Source organism: Cheilinus undulatus, linkage group 16, assembly GCF_018320785.1.
Source record: "Cheilinus undulatus linkage group 16, ASM1832078v1, whole genome shotgun sequence".
NCBI classification, from domain to species: domain Eukaryota; kingdom Metazoa; phylum Chordata; class Actinopteri; order Labriformes; family Labridae; genus Cheilinus; species Cheilinus undulatus.
In genome coordinates this window covers 1369351-1393063 of record NC_054880.1, presented here as the reverse complement: position 1 = coordinate 1393063, position 23713 = coordinate 1369351, and the positions used below count along the sequence as shown (strand labels likewise).

Here is a 23713-nt window from a genome sequence, read left to right as displayed (position 1 = left end):
AGTTGGAACTAACTTCTCACAAGACGTTTTAGTTAAACGAACTATATTTTTTTCATCTCACTGAGGGATTTTTATTTTATAGTTTTAAAGATAAAATGTCCTCAAAAGTTAAAGGGAAACAGCAGACACTTTGGTTTGTCAGTTCTTCCAATGATGTAACAGAGTTACAGTCCTCCTGCACGAAGTTTTAAGTACTGAAAAGTCCATTCTTTATTCAAGAATTAGTTTGATGAACTTAAAATGGAAAGCAGCAGTGTTCACAGCAGACACAGTCCTGTAGTCCGTTTTTCCTCAGGGCCCCACTTATATCTGAGAAAACCAAGCCCTCCCATGAGCCACTTGGAAAAATAAAAGTGTATGTTAACTTTCAGCTCAGAGCTAACTCTGCCCACTTCAGACTTTTGAAAATCTGCCCAAAAATGGGCAGTTTGGTTTTGAGAGCAGGGAGGGGGAAAGGACGGGGATTCCCCTTCCCCCTTGCCAGAAAGTGACACGGAGTCCTGCAGCACTGCTGTCCCAGAGCAATCTTTTGAGGTGGAGGATTCTCCCCCTCCAGAGTCCCCTGAAGCAGGGTGTATTGTGTTGGTGGACCATGAGTCCTGAGCTCTATCTGTTTTAGCAGTTGTCTCGAGCACCAGCATTACTAAAGCCAAAGCTCTCAGAGCCGAGGCAGTGCAGGTGCAGGAGAGATGGGAGTGGTCTCTGAATGGTAAAGCTGGTTGGAGGCAGTAAAATTCTACCTTTTAAATAAAGTTTGTCATAGAAACCCAATGATGGTAGGTTTGTAGTTGTGGTTTTAAAAACTTTACATGTACATGTTGTTTCGACACCTGATTGGGAACCACTGCTGTAGACCACTGCTTCATTACGATTTGTTGCTTTATTTACATGAAGCAAGTTTGCTCATTTTATTGCATAAAGTCATTGATTAACTCTCTTTAGACCAGGTGTTACGGTTCAAGGAGTGACCGTGTTGATGTGTGACCTTTTAGCTAATCTGTGGCCGTCCTACAGATAACACAGCTTCCAGTAAAAGAATTGTTGATGCTCACAAAACAAGAGAAGGATATACAAAGGGATCACAGCATTTCCAAGTGTCAAATTCTTCTTAAAAAAGTGTGCTGGGTTGTATTATCCAAGCAAGACTACAACTTGTGATAAAAGAACTAGAGATACATTGGTTGTGAAAGTTTGGGCTGATACTTATGTTCAACATAACAATCTAGCCGATTTTTATGTTCTCTTCTTTCTCGTAGAATGCCAACATTTCCTATCATGTTTGACCATAAAATCATATCAGAGATTGTCCAGAAAGTTCAATTTTCTGCACTGGTTTATTTTATTCATCAGCTAGATATGTCAGAGGCAAGCATATAATTCATCAGGTACAACAGATAATCACTGATAATGATAAACGTTCCTGCTATATTATTTGCATATGTATGCAAACAGGGATAATATCAGCCGATACGGATGTCAAGCTGATGCATCTGTGCATCCCAATAACAGCTGTGTGCAGCTGAGTAGCTGCAGGATTGAGTATAGCAGGCTTAGAGTTGAAACCTGACTGATGTTCTCTGATCTCCCTCTAATCATCGTAATTGTAGCCAGTCTCTTGTTGCACATCTTTTTATATATATCTCAGATACTGCCTGGATCTCATCTTACATAATCCTCCTCCTTAGCTCTTCTTTCTCTTATTTTATTAAGTCTGTCCACCGGTACACTTGTGTCTTTTTACCTGAGTATCCCATGAAAATTTCTTTTTACACAGCTCACAGCTGAAGGGTTTCTCTCCTGTGTGGATCACCATGTGTGAGGTCAGATGAGACCTTTGGTTAAACTTTTTACCACACTCAGAGCAGCTAAATGGTTTCTCTCCTGTGTGGATCACCATGTGTTTAGCCAGATGAGACTTGCGATTAAATTTTTTATCACACTGAGGGCAGCTGAAGAGTTTTTCTCCTGTGTGCACCAACATGTGGGAGTTCAGCTGAGACTCTTCATTAAACTTTTTATCACACTTGGAGCAGCTGAAGGGTTTCTCTTCTTTGTGAATTAACATGTGATTTGTCAGAGTAGACTTTCTGTTAAATGTTTTATCACACTTAGAGCAGCTAAATGGCCTCTCCCCTGTGTGAAGAAACATGTGGGAGTTCAGATGACTCTTTTGGTAAAACTGTTGATCACATTCAGTGCAGGTAAAACGTTTCTTTCCTGTGTGGATCACCATGTGTGTAATCAGACTAGACTTGTGATAAAACTTTTTATCACACTTAGAGCAGCTAAATGGCCTCTCTCCTGTGTGCACGAACATGTGTGTGTTCAGCTGAGACTTGTAAATAAATCCCTTTTTACACTGAGAGCAGCTGAAGGGTTTCTCTCCTGTGTGGATAACCATGTGTTTAGTTAGCCTTGACTTAAACTTAAATCTTTTACCACAGTCAGAGCAGCTCAAATGTTTTACTTTTAGGTGTGTTCTCATATGTGTTGCAAGATGATATTTCTTTCTGAATGTTTTACTGCATTGAGAGCAGCTGTGTGATTTCTTGTCATTGTCTGATCTATCATCATCAAAGTTTTCCACACAGTTTAATCCGTAATCGTGATCCATTGTGACCCTCCAACCATCACTGTCATCAGTTTCAGCTTCAGAGCAGTCTTCAGTCTTGTCCTGAGTCTCTGAATGAAAATGTCTCTCTGGTTCTGAGTTCCTGGCCTGTGCTGGTCCTCCACAGTTCTCTCCATCAACTCCTGTTTTCATCTCTTCATTTTGTATTTCATCAAGCTGTGAGGACAGAGGTTTCTCTTCATCATCTTCAGTCTTCACAGGGACAGGAGCAAAGGGGAACTTGATGGTATTAAACTCCTCCAGTCCCTCCTGACTGCTCCACAGTTCCTCCTCTTCCTCTTTAAGGTGTGGAGACTCAGTGTCCTCCTGGTCCAGACTGGAGCTCCACTCCTGCTGCTCAGAGGGAACCTCTTCTGGAGTCACTGACAGCTGCTGGTTGTCTGTTGGACACACAGAAATGCAAAAACACAAACAGAATGGAAAATTATAACTGCATGCATCAGAGGTACAATGTAACAAAGAAATACTCTGGTATAAATTGAAAGTATTTTTTCAGGAATCCTGTACTCCTCCTGAGTTTCATATTTGTCAACTGCTACTGTTGCTCTCTTTTATTTCCTTGATAAAATGTATTTTAGCCCAGAACATATTCCTTGAGAACCCTTGTTATTGTTTCCTCTGAACTAGCATTTGGTGGTCCAATACTTAGTTTTTTTTCAAATGAAAGGGAGTCTTTAAATGAAGGAAACTAAGAGCTTAAATCAGAAGGCTGAAACAATGCAAAATCAGGAATGCAAACATTATTATAAAGAATAACAGCAAATACATAAAGGAAAATAGTTTTAAAGATACCGCACCTCAAAACACTTAAAATACGGCCCTCTGAGATCAAAGAAGTAAATTCCAATATTCAAAATACAATCACTGATGTATCTATAAATGTAAATATCAAGTCAGCAGCTCAGTGTTGCTACTACTGATGTAATATCGTGTTCAATTTCATAGCAATGCTCCATAAATTGGGAAAATAATCTAATTGCAGTCACATGAACATTTGCCTAATGTGCTGATCCTAACATCTCTGCTGCTAAAATTATATTAAGCTGGTATTTTGACACAGATTTCAGGTTAAAAAATATTGCACCTTTTGTGATTTGAAAATTGGAGAGAGATTTATTGTGTTTTAATCCAAATTTCAGTTGAGTGTCCAGCCCGATTTCATGGCATCATTTCTGGTTAAACACAGACTCCTCTACATCTCAAAACAAATATTTGGACCACATTTTATTGTGTTTGTTTTTTTATTTTTTAGTTTGAATTTTTTGAGGAGTGCTTAAATAATGTGGTAAAAATGTGTGATTGCAACTATACTGGACATCAGGGGTGGACCAATTATCAACCTGGCTAATTACTGATGCAGATATTTGGCATTTAGCTGATTACTGGTGTCTGCATTTAATTTTCCTGATCATCAGCAAAAATCATTTCATCAAAATACGTGCTATTTTGGCTTCACTGCCAGGTGTGTCATCTTCTCAGGTTTTGTTTTCACTCTCTGCGGTCTCACCTGTTCTGTCCACAATACTATCTGACCAGCAACTACCAGCCAATCAGCAGTGAGGTCTGGGTGGCACTGACACAGGGACAGCATCACTTCCTGTTTGCCTGTTTCTGTTACTCTGTGCTGTTTCTCATGTTGACGGAGTGAAGGACAGAGAGGGACAAACCTCCTTTTATCTTCTGCTTCAAAAAATATCAGTGTTTATCAGAGGACAGAGAAAACCCACCGCAGACGTTTGCAGCACGAATGTGATATTAGAATGTAAGTAATATACTCGCAAAAAAGTGTCGCTCCTGACGTGCAAAGAAAGGCGCTATTTTTCTTAAATAGCCGGCATGTATTTTAAAATCTCGCGTATCCCCTTAAGTGCCTTCACGTATACGTACCCCTATTTGAGAACCACTGCACCAAGCCCGTGCTGGCCGCGGTTTTTGCTTGCGTCATCACAACGTCGTGTTTCGGCCTTGTTGTATCGGTGATAAAAGTCTTTCGGCCGAAAATTTTCGGTGGCCGAATTTTCGGTTCATCCCTAATGGATACTGAATTTACAATATAAGTGAAAATGATCACAATAAGATACACTTCAAATGTTGTCAAACCCTAGTATCACTAACTTATAATGTGTTGGCTTTATATTGAATTTTTTTTTTCTTGTGTCGTTAAAACTATGATGAAGAACTCAAAACATAACCACATACTGGGTTGCAACAAAAATTAGATCGTTCCTCCTCAGTTTAAAGACAGTTTAAAGACAGAAAGCTTAGAAAATGGAGAAAAAGTCACTAAAATTAAACTAACCGTTGACGACCGTTACCGTAAAACTTAGAATACAACCTCTTCTGCAACACTGCCCATTTGTTTAAAGTCGGACCAAACAGAATGAGAACAATGACTGAGGGAAAAATGAACAAACCTGCTCTGTGAAAGCGAAGCTGAACATCGTCCAGAAGTTTCTGTTTTCGCTCGTTTTCCTCTTTACATCGACAAAGTTGTTCCTCGTATTCTGCTATCGTTCTTTCAAAGACTCCAAAAATCTCTTCAGCAGCAGCAGTCAGTCTCTGCTTGACAAAATCTCTCAGTGTCTCGACTCCTGGCATTTTCACACAGTTATACTGGCTGATTTATTCTGGAAAACACTACAACCACTCCATCAAACAGCAACTTTGACTGTTTCACCACTCATATCTCCAGTTTGAATGCTAAGCTAAGCTAGCTTTGTAGTTTCCGGGTAGATGACTGAGTGAGAGAAAACTGAGAAAAACATTTAAAGCTCAAAGTCCATTCAGTTGACAGAATGAGCCTCTGAGAGATCAGAATCGCTTATCTCACAAATAGAGGCGCAGATTAAAAATTGTTCTGATTCTCCGCCATGTTGCTAAATACAGAGGAAGGTGTTCGCAATAATAATGACTTCCGGTGCAACGCTGTTTGTGTCCTTCAGAATAAAGGAACTCACCTCTCACAAGACATTTTAGCCAAACGCAAACTACAATTTTTCTTTGCATCAAGGGATTTAAAAAAAAAAATTTCTTTAAACGACATGTCTTGATAAGTTAAAGGGAAACAACAAATGTTTAAATTTGTTAGTTCTTCAAGTGAGGTAAGCAAGGTCATGATAGTTAAACTAACAAAAAAAAACTAAAACTAAAATTCAAACATGATTTTAATTAACTGAAACTAAATAAAAACTACACTTTACCAAAAAAAAAAAAAAACTAACTTAAACTGAATAGCGCGCTCAAAAAACTGACTAAATTAAATAAAAATAGACACAAAATATCCTTAGGTTTAGTCTTTGACACAACCATACTGACTGGCACCTACACCCAAGTCTGTGGAGAGTAAAATTGCCTGATCTGATTGGTTAAGACCTCACACAGTGGCAGTTTTATGTCTGGAGTTGTATTCAAACATCATCATTCAGTAAATAAAATGATAAGTGAAGAGTAGCCTGTTTTGATATGTTTTTAAAAATGTATGACTGGCACTCAGCCCTGATATTTATCTGTAAAAAACTAAAACTAACAATAAAAACGAATAAACACTAAACGAAAACTAAGCGCTTTTTTTTTGCAAAATAGAAACTAAACTACTGACCAGCAGTCAAAACTAATAAAAACTGAACTGAAATAGAACACATTAAGTAAAAATGAAATAAAAATAAAAACTAATGAAAAATCCCAAACTACTATAACCTTAAACATAACAGGCATATATCCTTGCAAAGCAGAAGGATTTGCCCATTTACGTCTTTCTTACTGGCAAATCTATCTTGTAAAGCTCCCATGTGAACCATTTGGGCTCGGTGAGAAAGTGACAGGACCAATCAGCATCGAGGGGCAGTACTGTCAGGTGCAGCAGTCATGACGTATGCAAGCAGTGAGGATGCTTAGTGTGGATGCTGCGACAGTGTACATTTTGTCAGAACTTCACTACATTTGTTTATTAACAGAAGAACAAAGAACAGCAGTGAGTTGTTTTCTATTCACAAACGACAAAAGCCGTGTACTGACATGTCTACAGTCGCCATGGTTCGTGTTGTGCAGCTCTCTATGGAATTTACTCCTCGGTAGCAGTTTGGGGCTATGATGTAACGTGTTCTGATACTCTGATTGGCCTGTAAAGATGTGACAGAATGTTCATCCAGTCACCCTCAGAGTTTTTTTCAAAGGCTCTGCCCTTTCCCAAACGCTGTCTATGAAAGGTTTTCCAGATGGATGTGTGCTACACAATCCATCTGGTGTGTCAGCTTAACAGGCTGAATCTTCCTACACGAAGTTTCAAGTACTGAAACGTCCATCCTTTCATTATTACACCAAAGGTGATCCCAGCTGTGCTGATGATGAGAACACAGTACAGGCTTAAGTACCTTAGATATAACCATGCAGTGGTCTAAGCAGACTGGATGTCAGAAGCAGATCATAGAATGCTCATTAAGACCATACGAGACTTGAGACCTGACTTGGACTTGCAAAAAATGACTGGTGTGCATCTCTGTTATTCACAAACACAAAGAAATATGATTAAAGAACTGACAACAGCATAACACACATCATATAGTTGGTCATATGTCCACACCTGAGCATACAGCATTTTGCTGATAATCACAGTCAATAATAGCAGGTAGTCTTCCACTTTTCTCTGGTATGACTGTCCATGCTTTTAGCAATCTACATTTTTATTTCAGACTGGAAAGGGTTGTTGAAACATCAGCTCTGAACTGACCTCACTTAGTGATATTTGTGACTCTCATGTTGCCACAGAAAGGATTTACTGTTGGTGTTTGCATTGGAAACAACGATCTAAAGGGCCTCTGTTCTCTGCTGTTGTTCCAGTCTGTTTTATTGCCAACCAGCATTTATGTGATTTGCAATAAATCAAGTACACAGGCAAAATTTCTACTTTTGAAAAATTTTGTGATTTATTTTCCAAACAAGACTACACCTTGTGATAAAAGAACTCGAGTTGAATTAACTGTGAAAATTTGAGTGGATACTTATGTTCAACACAACAATCTAATCGATTTTTATGTTCTCTTCTTTCTCGTAGAACGCCAACATTTCCTATCATGTTTGACCATGAAATCATATCAGAGATTGTCCAGAAAGTTCAATTTTCTGCACTGGTTTATTTTATTCATCAGCTAGATATGTTAGAGGCAAGCAGACAATTCATCAGGCACAACAGATACAAGCTGAAAAATGTTCCTGCTATATTATTTGCATATGTATGCAAACAGGGATAATATCAGCCAATACTGATGTTAAACTGATGCATCTGTGCATCCCAATAAAAGCTGTGTGCAGCTGAGTAGCTGCAGGATTGAGTATAGCAGGCTTAGAGTTTAAACCTGACTGATGTTCTCTGATCTTCCTCTAATCATCTTATTCATCTTCAGTCTCTTGTTGCACATCTTTTTATATATATCAGATACTGTCTGGTTCTCATCTTACATAGTCCTCCTCATTACCGTTTCTTTCTCTTATTTTATTAAGTCTGGCCACCGGTACACTTGTGTCTTTTTACCTGACTATCCCATGAAAATTTCTTTTTACAAAGCTCACAGCTGAAGGGTTTCTCTCCTGTGTGGATCACCATGTGTGAAGTCAGATGACACTTGTGACTAAACTTTTTACCACACTGAGAGCAGCTAAATGGTTTCTCTCCTGTGTGCACCAACATGTGTGTTGCCAGATTAGACTTTTGATTAAATTTTTTATCACACTGAGAGCAGCTGAAGGGTTTCTTTCCTGTGTGCACCAACATGTGTGTAGTCAGATGAGACTTTTGGTTAAACTTTTTACCACACTCAGGGCAGCTGAAGGGTTTCTCTCCATGGTCTGTTCTCATATGTGTAGCAAGATCATATTTCCATCTGAATCTTTTACTGCATTGGGAGCAGCTGTGTGATTTCTTGTCATCGCCTGATCTATCATCACCAAAGTTTTTCACACAGTTTAATCCGTAATCATTTTCCATTGTGACCCTCCAATCACCACTGTCATCAGTTTCAGCTTCAGAGCAGTCTTCAGTCTTGTCCTGAGTCTCTGGATGAAAATGTTTCTCTGGTTCTGAGTTCCAGGCCTGTTCTGGTCCTCCACAGTCCTCTCCATCAGCTCCTGTTTTCATCCCTTCACTTTGTATTTCATCAAGCTGTGAGGACTGAGGTTTCTCTTCATCATCTTCATTCTTCACAGGGACAGGAGCAAAGGGGAACTTGATGGTATTAAACTTCTCCAGTTCCTCCTGACTGCTCCACAGTTTTTCCTCTTCCTCTTTAATGTGTGGAGGCTCAGTGTCCTCCATGTCCTCCTGCTCTAGACTGGAGCTCCACTCCTGCTGCTCAGAGGGAACCTCTTCTTGATTCACTAACAGCTGCTGGGTGTCTACAGGACAAAAAGATACACAAAAATACAAACAGAATGGAACATTATAACTGCATGCTACTCCAGTGTGTCACAACCAGAGGTACAATGTCACAAAGAAATAATGCTCTGGTATATTTCTTAAATATTTTTTCAGGAATCCTGTACTCCTCCTGAGTTTCACATTCGTCAACTGCTACTTTTGCACTCCCTTATTTCCTTGATTAAATGTATTTTAGCCCAGAACATATTCCCTGAGAACCCTTGTTATTGTTTCATCTGAACCAGCATCTGGTGGTCCAAATGTTTAGCATGTTTTCAAATTGAAAGTGAGTCTTTAAAAGAAGGGAACTAAGAGCTTAAAGTAGAAGGTAGAAACAATGCAAAATCAGGAATGCCAAACTTATTATAGGGAATAACAGCAAAAACATAGTTTCAGGGATCCTACACCTAAAAAAAACACTAAAAATAAGGCCATCAGAGATCCAAGAAGTAGATTAAATATTCTAGTCATAATTACTGTATTCAAATACAATAATATTGAACTTTTTAATCCAGTCAGCAGCTCAATTTTGCTGCCACCGATGTAGCACCTGGTTCCGTTTCATAGTGGGGCTTAATGATTTGGGAAAATGATCTTAATCCATCCCCTCTCAACCCCCAATATTACAACTGCAAGTGAATATGTGATTATTTTTAAATTCCCCATCTTGTGTATTTTTTCAACATAAGTAAAATAAACTATTCTACATAGGGCTGAATGGGACTGAAGAAGAATGTTTTTGCAAACTATTCTAGAAAAAAATTACATATGACTGCTTAAATAATGTGTGGATTAGAACATCTCTGTTGCAAAAATATGCATTAAACTGGTATTTTGACACAATGAAGAAATATTGCACAGCCCCATTTCATGGCACCATTCCTGGTTAAACAAAGACTCATCTACATCTCCAAACAAATATTTGGACCATGTTTTTTTTCCTGTTTTTATCATAACTGATGCAATGCAAATATAAACATAAAAACTGCAGGACTGACAAGAAGACAAACTGTGAACTTGAATTGATTGGTAAAATTATCTGTTTTAGCTACTGCTTGTTTGTTTGTCAAGTTTGAACTTTTTGAGTAGTGCTGCACAATGTGGTAAAAATATGTAATTGCAATTATACTGGACATTAGGGGTGGACTGATTATCAGCCTGGATAATTATTAATGCAGATATTTGACATTTAGCTGATTATTGGTGTCTGCATTTCATTGTCCTGATCATCAGCTAAAATCATTTCATCAAAAGACATATTATTTTGGCTTCACTGCAAGGTGTGTCTTCCTCTCTGGGTTTGTTTTCACTCTCTGCAGTCTCACCTGTTCTGTCCACAATACTACCTGACCAGCAACTACCAGCCAATCAGCACTGAGGCCTGGGTGGCACTGACACAGGGACAGCATCACTTCCTGTTTTCCTGTTTCTGTGTTACTCTGTGCTGTTTCTCATGCTGACAGAGCTACTCTTTCATTTTTCACATGCAGATTTACTTTTACCACATTAAGGACATTTTCTTTGTCATAACAAATGCATATTGGTTCCAAATATCAGGAATCAGTCACATGCGCTAATAATAATCTGTATTGATATCAGGCCTGAAAAATTCAACATTATTGGTTGACCCTTACTGGACAATATTGTCAAATGTGAAAACAATCTAATAAATAAATGGTATCATGAGTGTACGTGCATGGTTATCAAGGAAAATACAGAGAATAATGAAACATTTGAAGTGTGTATCTCTCATCAAAAAGATACAAATATTAAGTAGTGTTGAAAAATAAATAAAACCATTTTCAAACTTCTTTATAAAATAATAATTGCAGCCCTGTATGCAGTTTTGTTATTGCAAAGTCTGACATTGCAATTGTGATTAGATTAACTGTGCAGCACTAGTGCGTGTGACTGTCAAAATGTAGATCAAATCACAACATATCCTAATGAAATTTTCAAATTACAAATGGTGAACCATTTCTTTAACCTGAAGTCAAAATACCAGTTAATCATTTTTTTTCTCCACATCAGAGATTCGACGTCCTACACATCAGGCACACAGTCAAGAGCTAGTCTAAGAATAATTCACAAAATCCCACTTTTATTGTTTTTTTTTTTCTTAATCAAAATGAGAATGATGTACAAATTATCATTCCTGTAAGGAACCAGTTTAGTTTGACTGTTTGATGTTGTCAAGTTAAAATAAACCACGAAAATCATCAGAACAAGAGTCAACTGTCATTCATTCAGGAGGGATGCTACAATTCCCTTCACTACAACAATGGATACTGAATTTACAATATAAGTGAAAATGATCTCAATTAGATATACTTTGAAGATTGTCGATCTTATCACTATCTTTTGTTGCGTTGGTTTTATATTAAATGATTTTTTTCGTGTGTCGTTAAAAAATACAAATGAAGAACTCAAAACATAATCACATACTGCATTGCAACAAAAAAAATCACAATTAGATCGTTCTTCCTCGGTTTAAAGACACATTTTGGTGGCTTGAAATTGTACATTGTTGACGCTTGGAACCACAGAAAGGTCATATCACGTCTCCCAGCCTTGACTGTAACAACTGGTTTAGAAATAGGAGACAACGTCACTGAAATTAAAATAACCGTTGACGACCGTTACCGTAAAACTTAGAATACAACCTCTTCTACAACACCGTCCATTTGTTTAAAGTCGGTCCAAACAGAATGAGAACAATGACTGAGGGAAAAATGAACAAACCTGCTCTGTGAAAGCGAAGCTGAACATCGTCCAGAAGTTTCTGTTTTCGCTCGTTTTCCTCTTTACATCGACAAAGTTGTTCCTCGTATTCTGCTATCGTTCTTTCAAAGACTCCAAAAATCTCTTCAGCAGCAGCAGTCAGTCTCTGCTTGACAAAATCTCTCAGTGTCTTGACTCCTGGCATCTTCACACAGTTACACTGTCTGATTTATTTTGGAAAACACTACAACCACTCCATCAAACAGCAACTTTGACTGTTTCCCCACCCATCATCTCTCCAGTTTGAATGCTAAGCTAAGCTAGCTTTGTAGTTTCCGGGTAGATGACTGAGGGAGAGAAAACTGAGAAAAACATTTAAAGCTCAAAGTCCATTCATTTGACAGAATGAGCCTCTGACAGGTCAGAACAGCTTATCTCTCTTAACAAAGTGACGCGGATGAAAAAAAAAAAACGCTAAATACAGAGTAAAGTGTTCGCAATAGTGTCACTTCCGGTGCACCGCTGATTGTGTCCTTCAGAATAAATGTTGAAACTGACCTCTCACAAGATATTTTGGCCAAACACGAACAACATTTTTCCATGGCAACGAGGGATTTTTACAAATCCTTTTTTAAAACGATATATCCTCATAAGTTAAAGGGAAGTAATAACTTTTTTAATTTGTCAGATCGTCGTAACCAAAGTTATTACAGTTAAATAAAACTAACTAAATAACTAAAACTAAAATTCAAAAATCATTTTAGTTAACTGAAACTAAATAAAAACTAAGCTTTTTTTTTTTTGAAAAAGAAAGAAACTCACCTAAACTGTATAGTGCGCTTACAAAAATAAGTCACATAAAATAAAAATAGAGACAAAATATCTGTAGTTTTAGTCTTTGACACAACCATACTGACTGGCACCTACACCAGAGTCTTAGGAGAATAAAATTGCCTGATCTGATTAGTTAAGACCTCACATAGTGGTAGATTTATATCTGGAGTTTATTCAAACATCATCTTTAAGTAAATAAAATGATAAGTGAAGAGTAGCCTGTTTTGATATGTTTTTAAAAATATATATGACTGGCACTCAGCCCTGATATTTATCTGTAGAAAACTAAAACTAACACTAAAGCGAATAAAAACTAAACTTAAATAAAGCTTTTTTTTTTTTTTTGCAGAATAGAAACTAAAGTAAACTAACAAACCAGCAGTCAAAACTAATAAAAACTGAACTGAAATCCAACACAGAAAGTGAAAATGAAATAAAAAGTAAACCTAATGAAAAATCCCAAACTACTATAACCTTAAACATAACAGGCCTATATCCTTGCAAAGCAGATGGATTTGCCCATTTCCGTCTTTCTCACTGGCAAATCTGTCTTGCAAAGCTCCCATCTGAACCATTTGGGCTCGGTGAGAAAGTGACAGGACCAATCAGCATTGAGGGGCAGTACTGTTGGGCGCAGCAGAGTCATGATGTATTCAAGCAGCAAGAAGAGCCCGGTGGAATTATGACGGAAGACATTAGGTTGAATGCTATACATTACAATATACAGTATACATTTTATCAGAACTTGATGACATTTCTTCATTAAAAGAAGAACAAAGAACAGCAGTGAGTTGTTTTCTATCCAAAACTACAAAAGTCGTGTACTGACATGTCTACAGTCGCCATGGTTCGTGTTGTGCAGCTCTCTATAGAGTTTATTCCTTGGTAGCGGTGCACCTCGGTTTGGGGCTACGACATCACGTGTTTTGTTGATCTGATTGGCCCGTAAAGATGTGACAGAAAGAACGTTCATCCAATCACCCTACAAATTTTTTTATCAAAGGCTCTGCCCTTTCGCAAACGCCATCTATGGGAGCTTTTCCAAATGGACGTGTGAAACAAATCCATCTGGCGTGTCAGGTTAACAGGTTTAAACTTTGTGCACAAAGTGTCGAGTACGGAAACATCCATCCTTTATTTATTACACCAGTGGCAATCCCACCTGTGCTGATGATGAGAATACAGTACAGGCTTTAAATCCCTAAGATATAACCATGCAGTGGTCTAAGCAGACTGGATGTCAGAAGCAGATCATAGAATGCTCATTAAGACCATACGAGACTTGAGACCTGACTTGGACTTGCAAAAAATGACTGGTGTGCATCTCTGTTATTCACATACACAAAGAAATATGATTAAAGAACTGACAACAGCATAACACACAAAATATAGTTGCTAATATGTCCACACCTGAGCATACAGCATTTTGCTGATAATCACAGTCAATAATAGCAGGTAGTCTTCCACTTTTCTCTGTGATGACTGTCCATGCTTTTAGCAATCTACATTTGTATTTCAGTCTGGAAAGGTTTGTTGAAACATCAGCTCTGAACTTACCTCAGTGATATTTATGACTCTCATGTTGCCACAGAAAGGATTTACTGTTGGTGTTTGCATTGGAAACAACGATCTAAAGGGCCTCTATTCTCTGCTGTTGTTCCAGTCTGTTTTATTGCCAACCAGCATTTATGTGATTTGCAATAAATCAAGTACACAGGCAAAATTTCTACTTTTGAAAATGTTTTGGCATTGATTTTAAAAGCAAGATGACAACTTTTGATAAAAGACTTTGAGATAGATTTATTGTGAAAGTTTGGGCCAATACTTGTGTTCAACACAACAAACTAACCAATTTTTATGTTCTCTTCTTTCTCGTAGAACGCCAACATTTTCTCTCATGTTTGACCATGAAATCACATTAGACATTCTCCAGAATGTTCCGTCTTCTGCACTGGTTTATTTTATTCATCAGCTAGATATGTCGGATGACAACAGATACATGCGGATAAACGTTTCTGCTATATTATTTGCATATATATGCAAACAGGGATAATATCAGCCGATGTTAAGCTGATGCATCTGTGCATCCCAATAAGAGCTGTGTGCAGCTGAGTAGCTGCAGGATTGAGTATAGCAGGCTTAGAGTTTAGACCTGACTGATGTTCTCTGATCTTCCTCTAATCATCTTATTCATCTTCAGTGTCTTGTTGCACATCTTTTTATATATCTCAGATACTGCCTGGTTCTCATCTTACATAGTCCTCCTCATTAGCTCTTCTTTCTCTTATTTTATGAAGCCTGGCCACCAGTAAACTTAATGAAAATTTATGATCACAGAACTAACAGCTGAAGGATGTCTTTCCTGTGCATCCTCATGTGTGTAGCCAGATTACACTTGCGATTAAATTTTTTATCACACTGAGAGCAGCTAAATGGCTTCTCTCCTGTGTGCACCAACATGTGTTTAGCCAAAGTAGACCTGTGATTGAATTTTTTATCACACTGAGAGCAGCTAAATGGCTTCTCTCCTGTGTGCACCAACATGTGTTTAGCCAAAGTAGAACTGTGATTGAATTTTTTATCACACTGAGAGCAGCTAAATGGCTTCTCTCCTGTGTGCACCAGCATGTGTCTGTTCAGAGTGATCTTTTGGCTAAACTTTTTATAACACTCAGAGCAGCTAAACGGTTTCTCTCCTGTGTGCACCAACATGTGTTTAGCTAAGATGGACTTTTGATTAAACTTTTTATCACACTCAGAGCAGCCGAAGGGTTTCTCTCCAGTGTGGACAAATATGTGTGTAGTCAGAGTAGACTTTCGGTTAAACTTTTTATCACACTCTGGGCAGCTAAATGGTTTCTCTCCTGTGTGCATCACCATATGTGCCGCCAGACGACACTTGTGATCAAATTTTTTACCACACTCAGGGCAGATGAAGGGTTTTTCTCTATGGTTTGTTCTCATATGTGTAACAAGATGACATTTCCATCTGAATGTTTTACTGCACTGAGAGCAGCTGTGTGATTTCTTGTCATTCTCTGACCGCTCATCACCAAAGTTGTCCACACATTTAAATCCGTAATCATGTTCCATTGAGACCCTCCAACCATCACTGTCATTAGTTTCAGCTTCAGTCTTGTCCTGAGTCTCTGAATGAAAATGTCTCTCTGGTTCTGAGTTCCAGGCCTGTCCTGGTCCTCCACAGTCCTCTCCATCAGCTCCTGTTTTCATCCCTTCACTTTGTATTTCATCAAGCTGTGAGGACTGAGGTTTCTCTTCATCATCTCCAGTCTTCACAGGGACAGGAGCAAAGGGGAAATTGATGGTATTAAACTCCTCCAGTCCCTCCTGACTGCTCCACAGTTCCTCCTCTTCCTCTTTAATGTGTGGAGGCTCAGTGTCCTCCTGGTCCAGACTGGAGCTCCACTCCTGCTGCTCAGAGGGAACCTCTTCTTGATGAACTAACAGCTGCCGGGTGTCTACAGGACAAAAAGATACACAAAAACACGAACAGAAAGGAAAATTATAACTGCATGCTACTCCAGTGTGTCACAATCAGATGTTCAATGTAACAAAGAAATAATACTCTGGTATTTTTCTTAAGTATTTTTTCAGGGATCCTGTACTCTTCCTGAGGTTCGTATTTGTCTGCTACTGTTGCTCTCCTTTATTTATTTGATAAAATATACATTAGCCCAGAACATATTCCCAGAGAACCCTTGTTATTGTTTCCTCTGAACCAGCATTTGGTGGTCCAATAATTTAGGGTGTTTTCAAATTGAAAGTGGGTCATTAAATGAAGGGAACTAAGAGCTTAAAGTGGAAGGTAGAAATACTGCAAAATCAGGAATGCCAACCTTATTTTACAGAAAAACAGCAAAAGCACAGTTTTAGGGATCCTACACCTCAAAACACTTAAAATAAGGCCCTCAGAAATCCAAGAAGTAAATTAAATATTCCGGTCATCCAATGATGCTTCCTACATTAATTGTGTTTTAAAGAAGGCACAAACATCGCCCAGTTGGAAGGAAGAAATCATCTCCACCATTCCAAAAGAAACTAAAGATAAATAAGAATATAGATCACACAGACCAATTTCAGTTCTGAATATAGAGTATATGCTCTTAACTTCTATCATGGCTAGATGATTGGAGGAGTTCCTGTCTAATCTGATAAATAATGACCAGACAGGGTTTATCCAAGAGCGTCAGATGCAAGATAGTAAACAACAGAGATTACAAATTATTAATCACATCCAAAAGAATAAAATAGCAGCAATGGTAATTAGTATTGATGCAGAAAAAGCTTTTGATTCAGTAGATTGGAGCTGTCTCTATCGAGTTCTCCATAAATTTGGCCTGCATGAAACAACAAGTCAAACAATACAGGCGTTATATGATAAACCCACGGCTAGAATTAAAGTTAATGGTGATTTATCAAAAAAATGTATTCTGGAAAGAGGTACAAGGCAGGGCTGCGCGTGCTCACCACTATTATTTGCATTATATTTGGAACCATTTACTCAATACATAAGACAAAACAAAGAAATAAAATGCATTAGCATTCAAGGGAAAGAGCATAAACTAGCCTGCTATGCAGATGATATTCTGATCTTTCTAGGGCAACCAACAAACTCTCTACTTAAACTAATGCAATCATTTGAATATTTTGATTAATCAACAGGAAACAAAAATAATATAAGTAAAACACAACTGTTTAAATAAAATTATAGCCAACCAGAAGAAGTTAAGAGCAAGTACCATCTAGCATGGGAAACAGAACATTTTAAATATTTGGGAGTCATAATACCAAAGGACCTCATAGAATTATTAGAATGTAATTATTCCCCGAAACAAAAGAAAATTCAAGAGGATATAGCGAGATGGAATCTAATCCCTTACTTAAGTTTCAGCTCAAGAATAGACTCAATTAAAATGAACATCCTACCCAAATTATTATATCTATTTCAAACCCTGTCAATAGAAATAAGCCATAAACAATTTAAAGAATGGGAAAATATTATCCTGATACATATGGCAAGGTAAAAGGCCTCAAATTCCATTTAAAACCTTACAACTGGCAAAAGAAAAAAGGGGATGGGGTCTTCTGTCACTCAGAGATTACTACTGGGCAGCACAATTAAGAACTACTGTGTTGTTGACATATGATGTCTGCTGTTGTCAGCCTGAGTGTCTCCAGCCTGTGTCTGTGAGTGCAGCTCATTGATTAGCATAATGTCACACACCTGCGCTTCGAGTGAGGAGGTTATTTAAGCTCCTGCGGTCACACATGCACTCTCTCTCTGACCTGGCCTCCACAGGTATACCACACTTTGGTTTAGTTATGTTAGATTAGGTCGAGCTTTAGCTAAGTTTGCATTTTACAACATTTACACACATTACCTTCGCTCATGCACATCCCATGCTACTGACTCTACTGACTTACATACTTCATGCTGCAAATATTTAATTTGTACTAATTTGGCTTTTTAGACTCTTCAGCTTGGTCTAATTCAGTTTAAATAGTAAACTGCCGAATTTGATTATTTGATTTGGCCTGATTCGGTTTAATTAGAGAACTGTTTGATTTAAATTTTTAATTTGGTTTAAATTGGTTTGGTTGGAAAAATAAAGACTTGTTTTAAACTTTGCCATGGTGTCTCCCTTCTTTGTTGTGACCACCTGAACCAGGTCATGACACTATCATATGCTGGTGTAATCCCTCATATGATGTCCAGAGGAAAAGCATTGAAGAGGGTCTGACCTCAGTTCCCATGAAGGCACTTCTAGTCAACAATAACCTGCAAGACCGTATAAAGTATAGAAAAACAATGCATTAAGTTGGCTTTAATGGTATCCAAGATGGCGCAAATGGGATCCAACATGGTGCTGCAGCAGGGCGCACTGATACTACACTCTCTAGTATTTATAGTGGTTTTGTTTTTTCTCTCTTGCTTTCTGCTCTCCCTCTGTGATCACATTCACAAGAGAGGAGCTCCTGAATAATGGAAAAACCACTGCTGGAGTTTTCTCCCCAGTTCTCATTGAACCGAAAAGTTTTCCGGAGATTGTGGTGGGAGGAGTAGCAGCTCTCTATGGGATAAGGAGGAGGCGCGCTGGAGCGCTTGTTAAACTTACGAAGCAGGGATTACACACAGCTCTCCCATCACTACATCTTGGGAACGTCTGCTCTCTGGCCAACAAGATGGATGAGTTGCTGCTCCTCAACTAAAAAATAAGGACTTGAGCCATTCTGCTGCCCTGTGTTTTACTGAAACCTGGCTCAGTGTACACATCCTAGGCAGCGTGCTTCAGCGGCAGGGCTTTCAGCTCTTCTGAGCGGACCGTGCTACGGACCTTTCAGGGAAGTAAAGGGGAGGTGAAATGGGCTTCTACGTTAATCAAGGTTGGTGTACAGATGTCACAGTGTTGAAGTCGTGCAGTCCTCACATAGAGACTCTGTTCATAAACTGCAGACCTTTTTATTCACTCCTTGTTCGTCCTGGTCTGTGTTTACATTCCTGCTCAGGTGTGCGTAATGGAGGCGCTGCAACACCTGGCCGACCAGGTAACAGACATGGAGAAAAAACTCCCTGCTCATCATTCTAGGGGACTTTAACAGAGCAAACCTCACCAACGAACTACCAAAATACAGACAGCATTTAAAGTGTCCCACCAGGGACAGTAACACTCCGGACCACTGCTACACCATATTAAAGGACGCCTATTGCTCTGTACCTCGTGCTGCTTTGGGGCTCTCTTATCACTGTCTGGTTCATCTCATCCCAACCTACAGGCAGAAAATTAAATCTGCAAAGCCTGTTGTCAAGACTGTAAAGAGATGGACAGAGGAGTGGAAGCTGGAGCTACAGGCCTGCTTTGATTGGACCATCTTTACAGCTGCAGCCTCAGACCTAAATGAACTCACTGTTACTATGACATCTTACATCAGCTGTTGTGAGGACATGTGTGTGCAGACCAAGACCTTTTGCACATTCAATAACAGCAAACCCTGGTTCACATCAAACCTGAGGAAGCCGCATCAGGCCAAGGAGGAGACCTACAGAAACAGGGACAGGGCTCTGTACAGGCAGGCCAGGAACACACTGACAAAGGAGATCAGAGTAGCTAAGAGGAGTTACTCTGAAAAGCTACAAAAACCGGTTGACCAATGACCCTGCGTCAGTGTGGAAGGGCCTGAAAGACATCACCGACCACAGAAGCCCACCCCCCCCCCCCCGCCCTCTGGAAACCCTGGACTGGCTGAAGACCTGAACAGCTTCTATACCAGGTTTGAAAAGAACCCCTCACACCTCTCAACGATCCGTTCAAAGGACAACCTACACCCCAAGCCACCCAAATTGCACTTAATTCTTTGTTTTTGTTCTTTATCAAAATCAGAATGATGTACAAATTATTATTCCTGTAAGTAACCAGTTTAGTCTAAATGATGACCCTTTGGCGTTTCTACAGTTATAACATTTTGTAGTTTTTTATTTTGTAAGTTTTGTTTTGAATTAAGCTAAGATAACTTTAATTCATTACGTCCTTCATTCAGGAGGGATGCTACAATTCCCTTCTATACAACTATACTTAATTTGCAATATAGCCTAAGTCAAAATGATCCCAATGAGATATTCTTCAAAGATTGTTCAGCCCTAGTTTCACTGTCTTATATTGTGTTGGTTTTTAAATTGAGTGATTGTTGTCTTGTATCATTAAGAAATACATATGATGAAGAACTCAAAACATAAACACATACTGCGTTACGACAAAAAAAAAAAAACACAATGAGATCGTTCGTCCTCAGTTTAAAGACACATTTTGATGACTTGAAATTGTACATTGTTGCCACTTCGAACCACAGAAAGGTCATATCACGTCTCCCAGCCTTGACTGTAACAACTGGTTTAGAAATAGGAGAAAAGGTCACTGAAATTAAAATAACCGTTGCCGACCGTTACCGTAAAGCTTAGAATACAACCTCTTCTGCAACACTGTCCATTTGTTTAAAGTCGGTCCAAACAGAATGAGAACAATGACTGAGGGAAAAAATGAACAAACCTGCTCTGTGAAAGCGAAGCTGAACATCGTCCAGAAGTTTCTGTTTTCGCTCGTTTTCCTCTTTACATCGACAAAGTTGTTCCTCGTATTCTGCTATCGTTCTTTCAAAGACTCCAAAAATCTCTTCAGCAGCAGCAGTCAGTCTCTGCTTGACAAAATCTCTCAGTGTCTCGACTCCTGGCATTTTCACACAGTTATACTGGCTGATTTATTCTGGAAAACACTACAACCACTCCATCAAACAGCAACTTTGACTGTTTCACCACTCATATCTCCAGTTTGAATGCTAAGCTAAGCTAGCTTTGTAGTTTCCGGGTAGATGACTGAGGGAGAGAAAACTGAGAAAAATATTTAAAGCTCAAAGTCCATTCATTTGACAGAATGAGCCTCTGAGGAATTAGAATCGCTTCTGTCATAAATAGAGGCGCAGATTGAAAATTGTTCTAACTCGCCGCCACGTGGCTAAATGCAGAGAAAGGCGTTCGTAATAGTAATCACGTCCGGTGCAACGCTGTTTGAATCCTTCAGAATAAAGGAACTCACCTCTCACAAGATATTTTAGCCAAACCCAACCAACTTTTTTCATGGCATCAAGGGATTAAAAAAAAAAAATCTTTTTTTATGAAACGACATGTCCTGATAAGTTAAAGGGAAACAACAAATGTTTTGTCAGTTCTTCAAGTGACAAAACCAAGAATATTATAGTTAAACTAAAACTAAGTAAATAACTAAAACTAAAATTAAAAAATCATTTTAGTTAACTGAAACTGAATAAAAACTAAGCTTTTTTTTTAAAAAAAAAAGAAAGAAACTCACCTAAACTGTATAGTGCGCTTACAAAAATAAGTCACATAAAATAAAAATAGAGACAAAATATCTGTAGTTTTAGTCTTTGACACAACCATACTGACTGGCACCTACACCAGAGTCTGAGGAGAGTAAAATTGCCTGATCTGATTAGTTAAGACCTCACATAGTGGTAGATTTATATCTGGAGTTTATTCAAACATTATCTTTAAGTAAATAAAATGATAAGTGAAGAGTAGCCTGTTTTGATATGTTTTTAAAAATATATATGACTGGCACTCAGCCCTGATATTTATCTGTAAAAAACTAAAACTAACACTAAAGCGAATAAAAACTAAACTTAAATAAAGCTTTTTTTTTTTTTTTTTGCAGAATAGAAACTAAAGTAAACTAACAAACCAGCAGTCAAAACTAATAAAAACTGAACTGAAATCCAACACAGAAAGTGAAAATGAAATAAAAAGTAAACCTAATGAAAAATCCCAAACTACTATAACCTTAAACATAACAGGCCTATATCCTTGCAAAGCAGATGGATTTGCCCATTTCCGTCTTTCTTACTGGCAAATCTATCTTGCAAAGCTCCCATGTGAACCATTTGGGCTCGGTGAGAAAGTGACAAGACCAATCAGCATTGAGGGGCAGTACTGTCAGGTGCAGCAGAGTTGTGATGTATGCAAGCAGCGAGAAGAGGCCGGTGCAATCATGGTGGAAGACATTAGCGTGAATGCTGCGACAGCGTATGTTTTATCAGAACTTTTAACATTTCTTTGTTAAAAAAAGAGGACCAGCTGTGAGTTGTTTTCTTTTCAAAAACGACAAAAGTCGTGTACTGACATGTCTACAGTCGCCATGGCGTTGTGCAGCTCTCTATGGAGTTTATTTTTTGGTAGCGGTGCACCTCAGTTTGGAGCTATGATGTCACGTGTGTTGTTGCTCTGATGGGCCTGTAAAGATGTGACAGAAAGAACGTTCATCCAGTCACCCTACAATTTTTTTTTCAAAGGCTCTGCCCTTTCCCAAACACTGTCTATGGAAGGTTTTCCAGATGGATGTGTGAAACAAATCCAGCTGGTGTGTCAGGTTAACAGGCTTAATCTTCGTGCACTAAGTTTCGAGGACTGAAATGTTCCATCCTTTATTTATTACACCAAAGGTGATCCCACCTGTGCTGATGATGAGAATTCCTAAGATATAACCATGCAGTGGTCTAAGCAGACTGGATGTCAGGAGCAGATCATAGAATGCTCATTAAGACCATAGGAGACTTGAGACCTGACTTGGACTTGCAAAAAATAACTTGTGTGCATCTCTGTTATCCACATACACAAAGAAATAGGATTAAAGAACTGACAACAGCATAACACACAGCATATAGTTGGTCATATGTCCACACCTGAGCATACAGCATTTTGCTGAGAATCACAGTCAATAATAGCAGGTAGTCTTCCATTTTTCTCTGTTATGACTGTCCATGCTTTTAGCAATCTACATTTGTATTTCAGTCTGGAAAGGGTTGTTAAAACATCAGCTTTGAACTGACCTCACTAAGTGATATTTGTGACTCTCATTTTGCCACAGAAAGGATTTACTCTTGGAGTTTGCACTGGAAACAATGATCTGAGGGGCCTCTCTTGTATGCTGTTGTTTCAGTCTGTTTTATTGCCAACCAGCATTGATGTGACTTTCAATGAATTAAGTATTCGGGCAAAATTTCTCCTTTTTAAAAGAAATGGGATTTATTTTCCAAACAAGACTACAACTTTTGATAAAAGAACTCGAGATGCATTGATACTGAAAGTTTGCCTGATACTTATGTTCAACACAACAATCTAGCTGATTTTTATGATCTCTTCTTTCTCGTAGAACACCAACATTCTCTCTCGTGTTTGACCATGAAATCAGATCAGAGATTGTACAGAAAGTTACTTGGTCTGCACTGGTTTATTTTATTCATCAGCTAGACATGTCAGATGACAAGCAGACAATTCATCAGGTACAACAGATACTTGCTTATAAATGATAAACATTCCTGCTATATTATTCGCATATGCAGGGAAACAGGGATAAAATCAGCCGATACTGATGTTAAGCTGATGCATCTGTGCATCCCAATAAGAGCTGTGTGCAGCTGAGTACCTGCAGGCTTGAGTATAGCAGGCTTAGAGTTTAAACCTGACTGATGTTCTCTGATCTCCCCCTAATCATTTTTATCTTCAATCTCCCGTTGCACATCGTTTTACAGTA

The 23713-nt window shown here is 38.5% G+C and overlaps 1 protein-coding gene across 1 annotated transcript; it reads right to left on the bottom strand.

Moving 5' to 3' along the window:
- Positions 1–1342: 1342 nt before the first annotated feature.
- Positions 1343–21122, bottom strand: LOC121523441 (zinc finger protein 91-like). Its single transcript, XM_041808342.1, has 5 exons — positions 20660–21122; positions 14932–16075; positions 11784–11992; positions 8438–9019; positions 1343–3012 (listed from the first exon to the last, which is right to left on the bottom strand). Exons 1-5 carry the CDS (start codon positions 20841–20843, stop codon positions 1706–1708), a joined length of 3426 nt encoding a protein of 1141 aa, XP_041664276.1. The 5' UTR covers positions 20844–21122; the 3' UTR covers positions 1343–1705.
- Positions 21123–23713: the final 2591 nt, after the last annotated feature.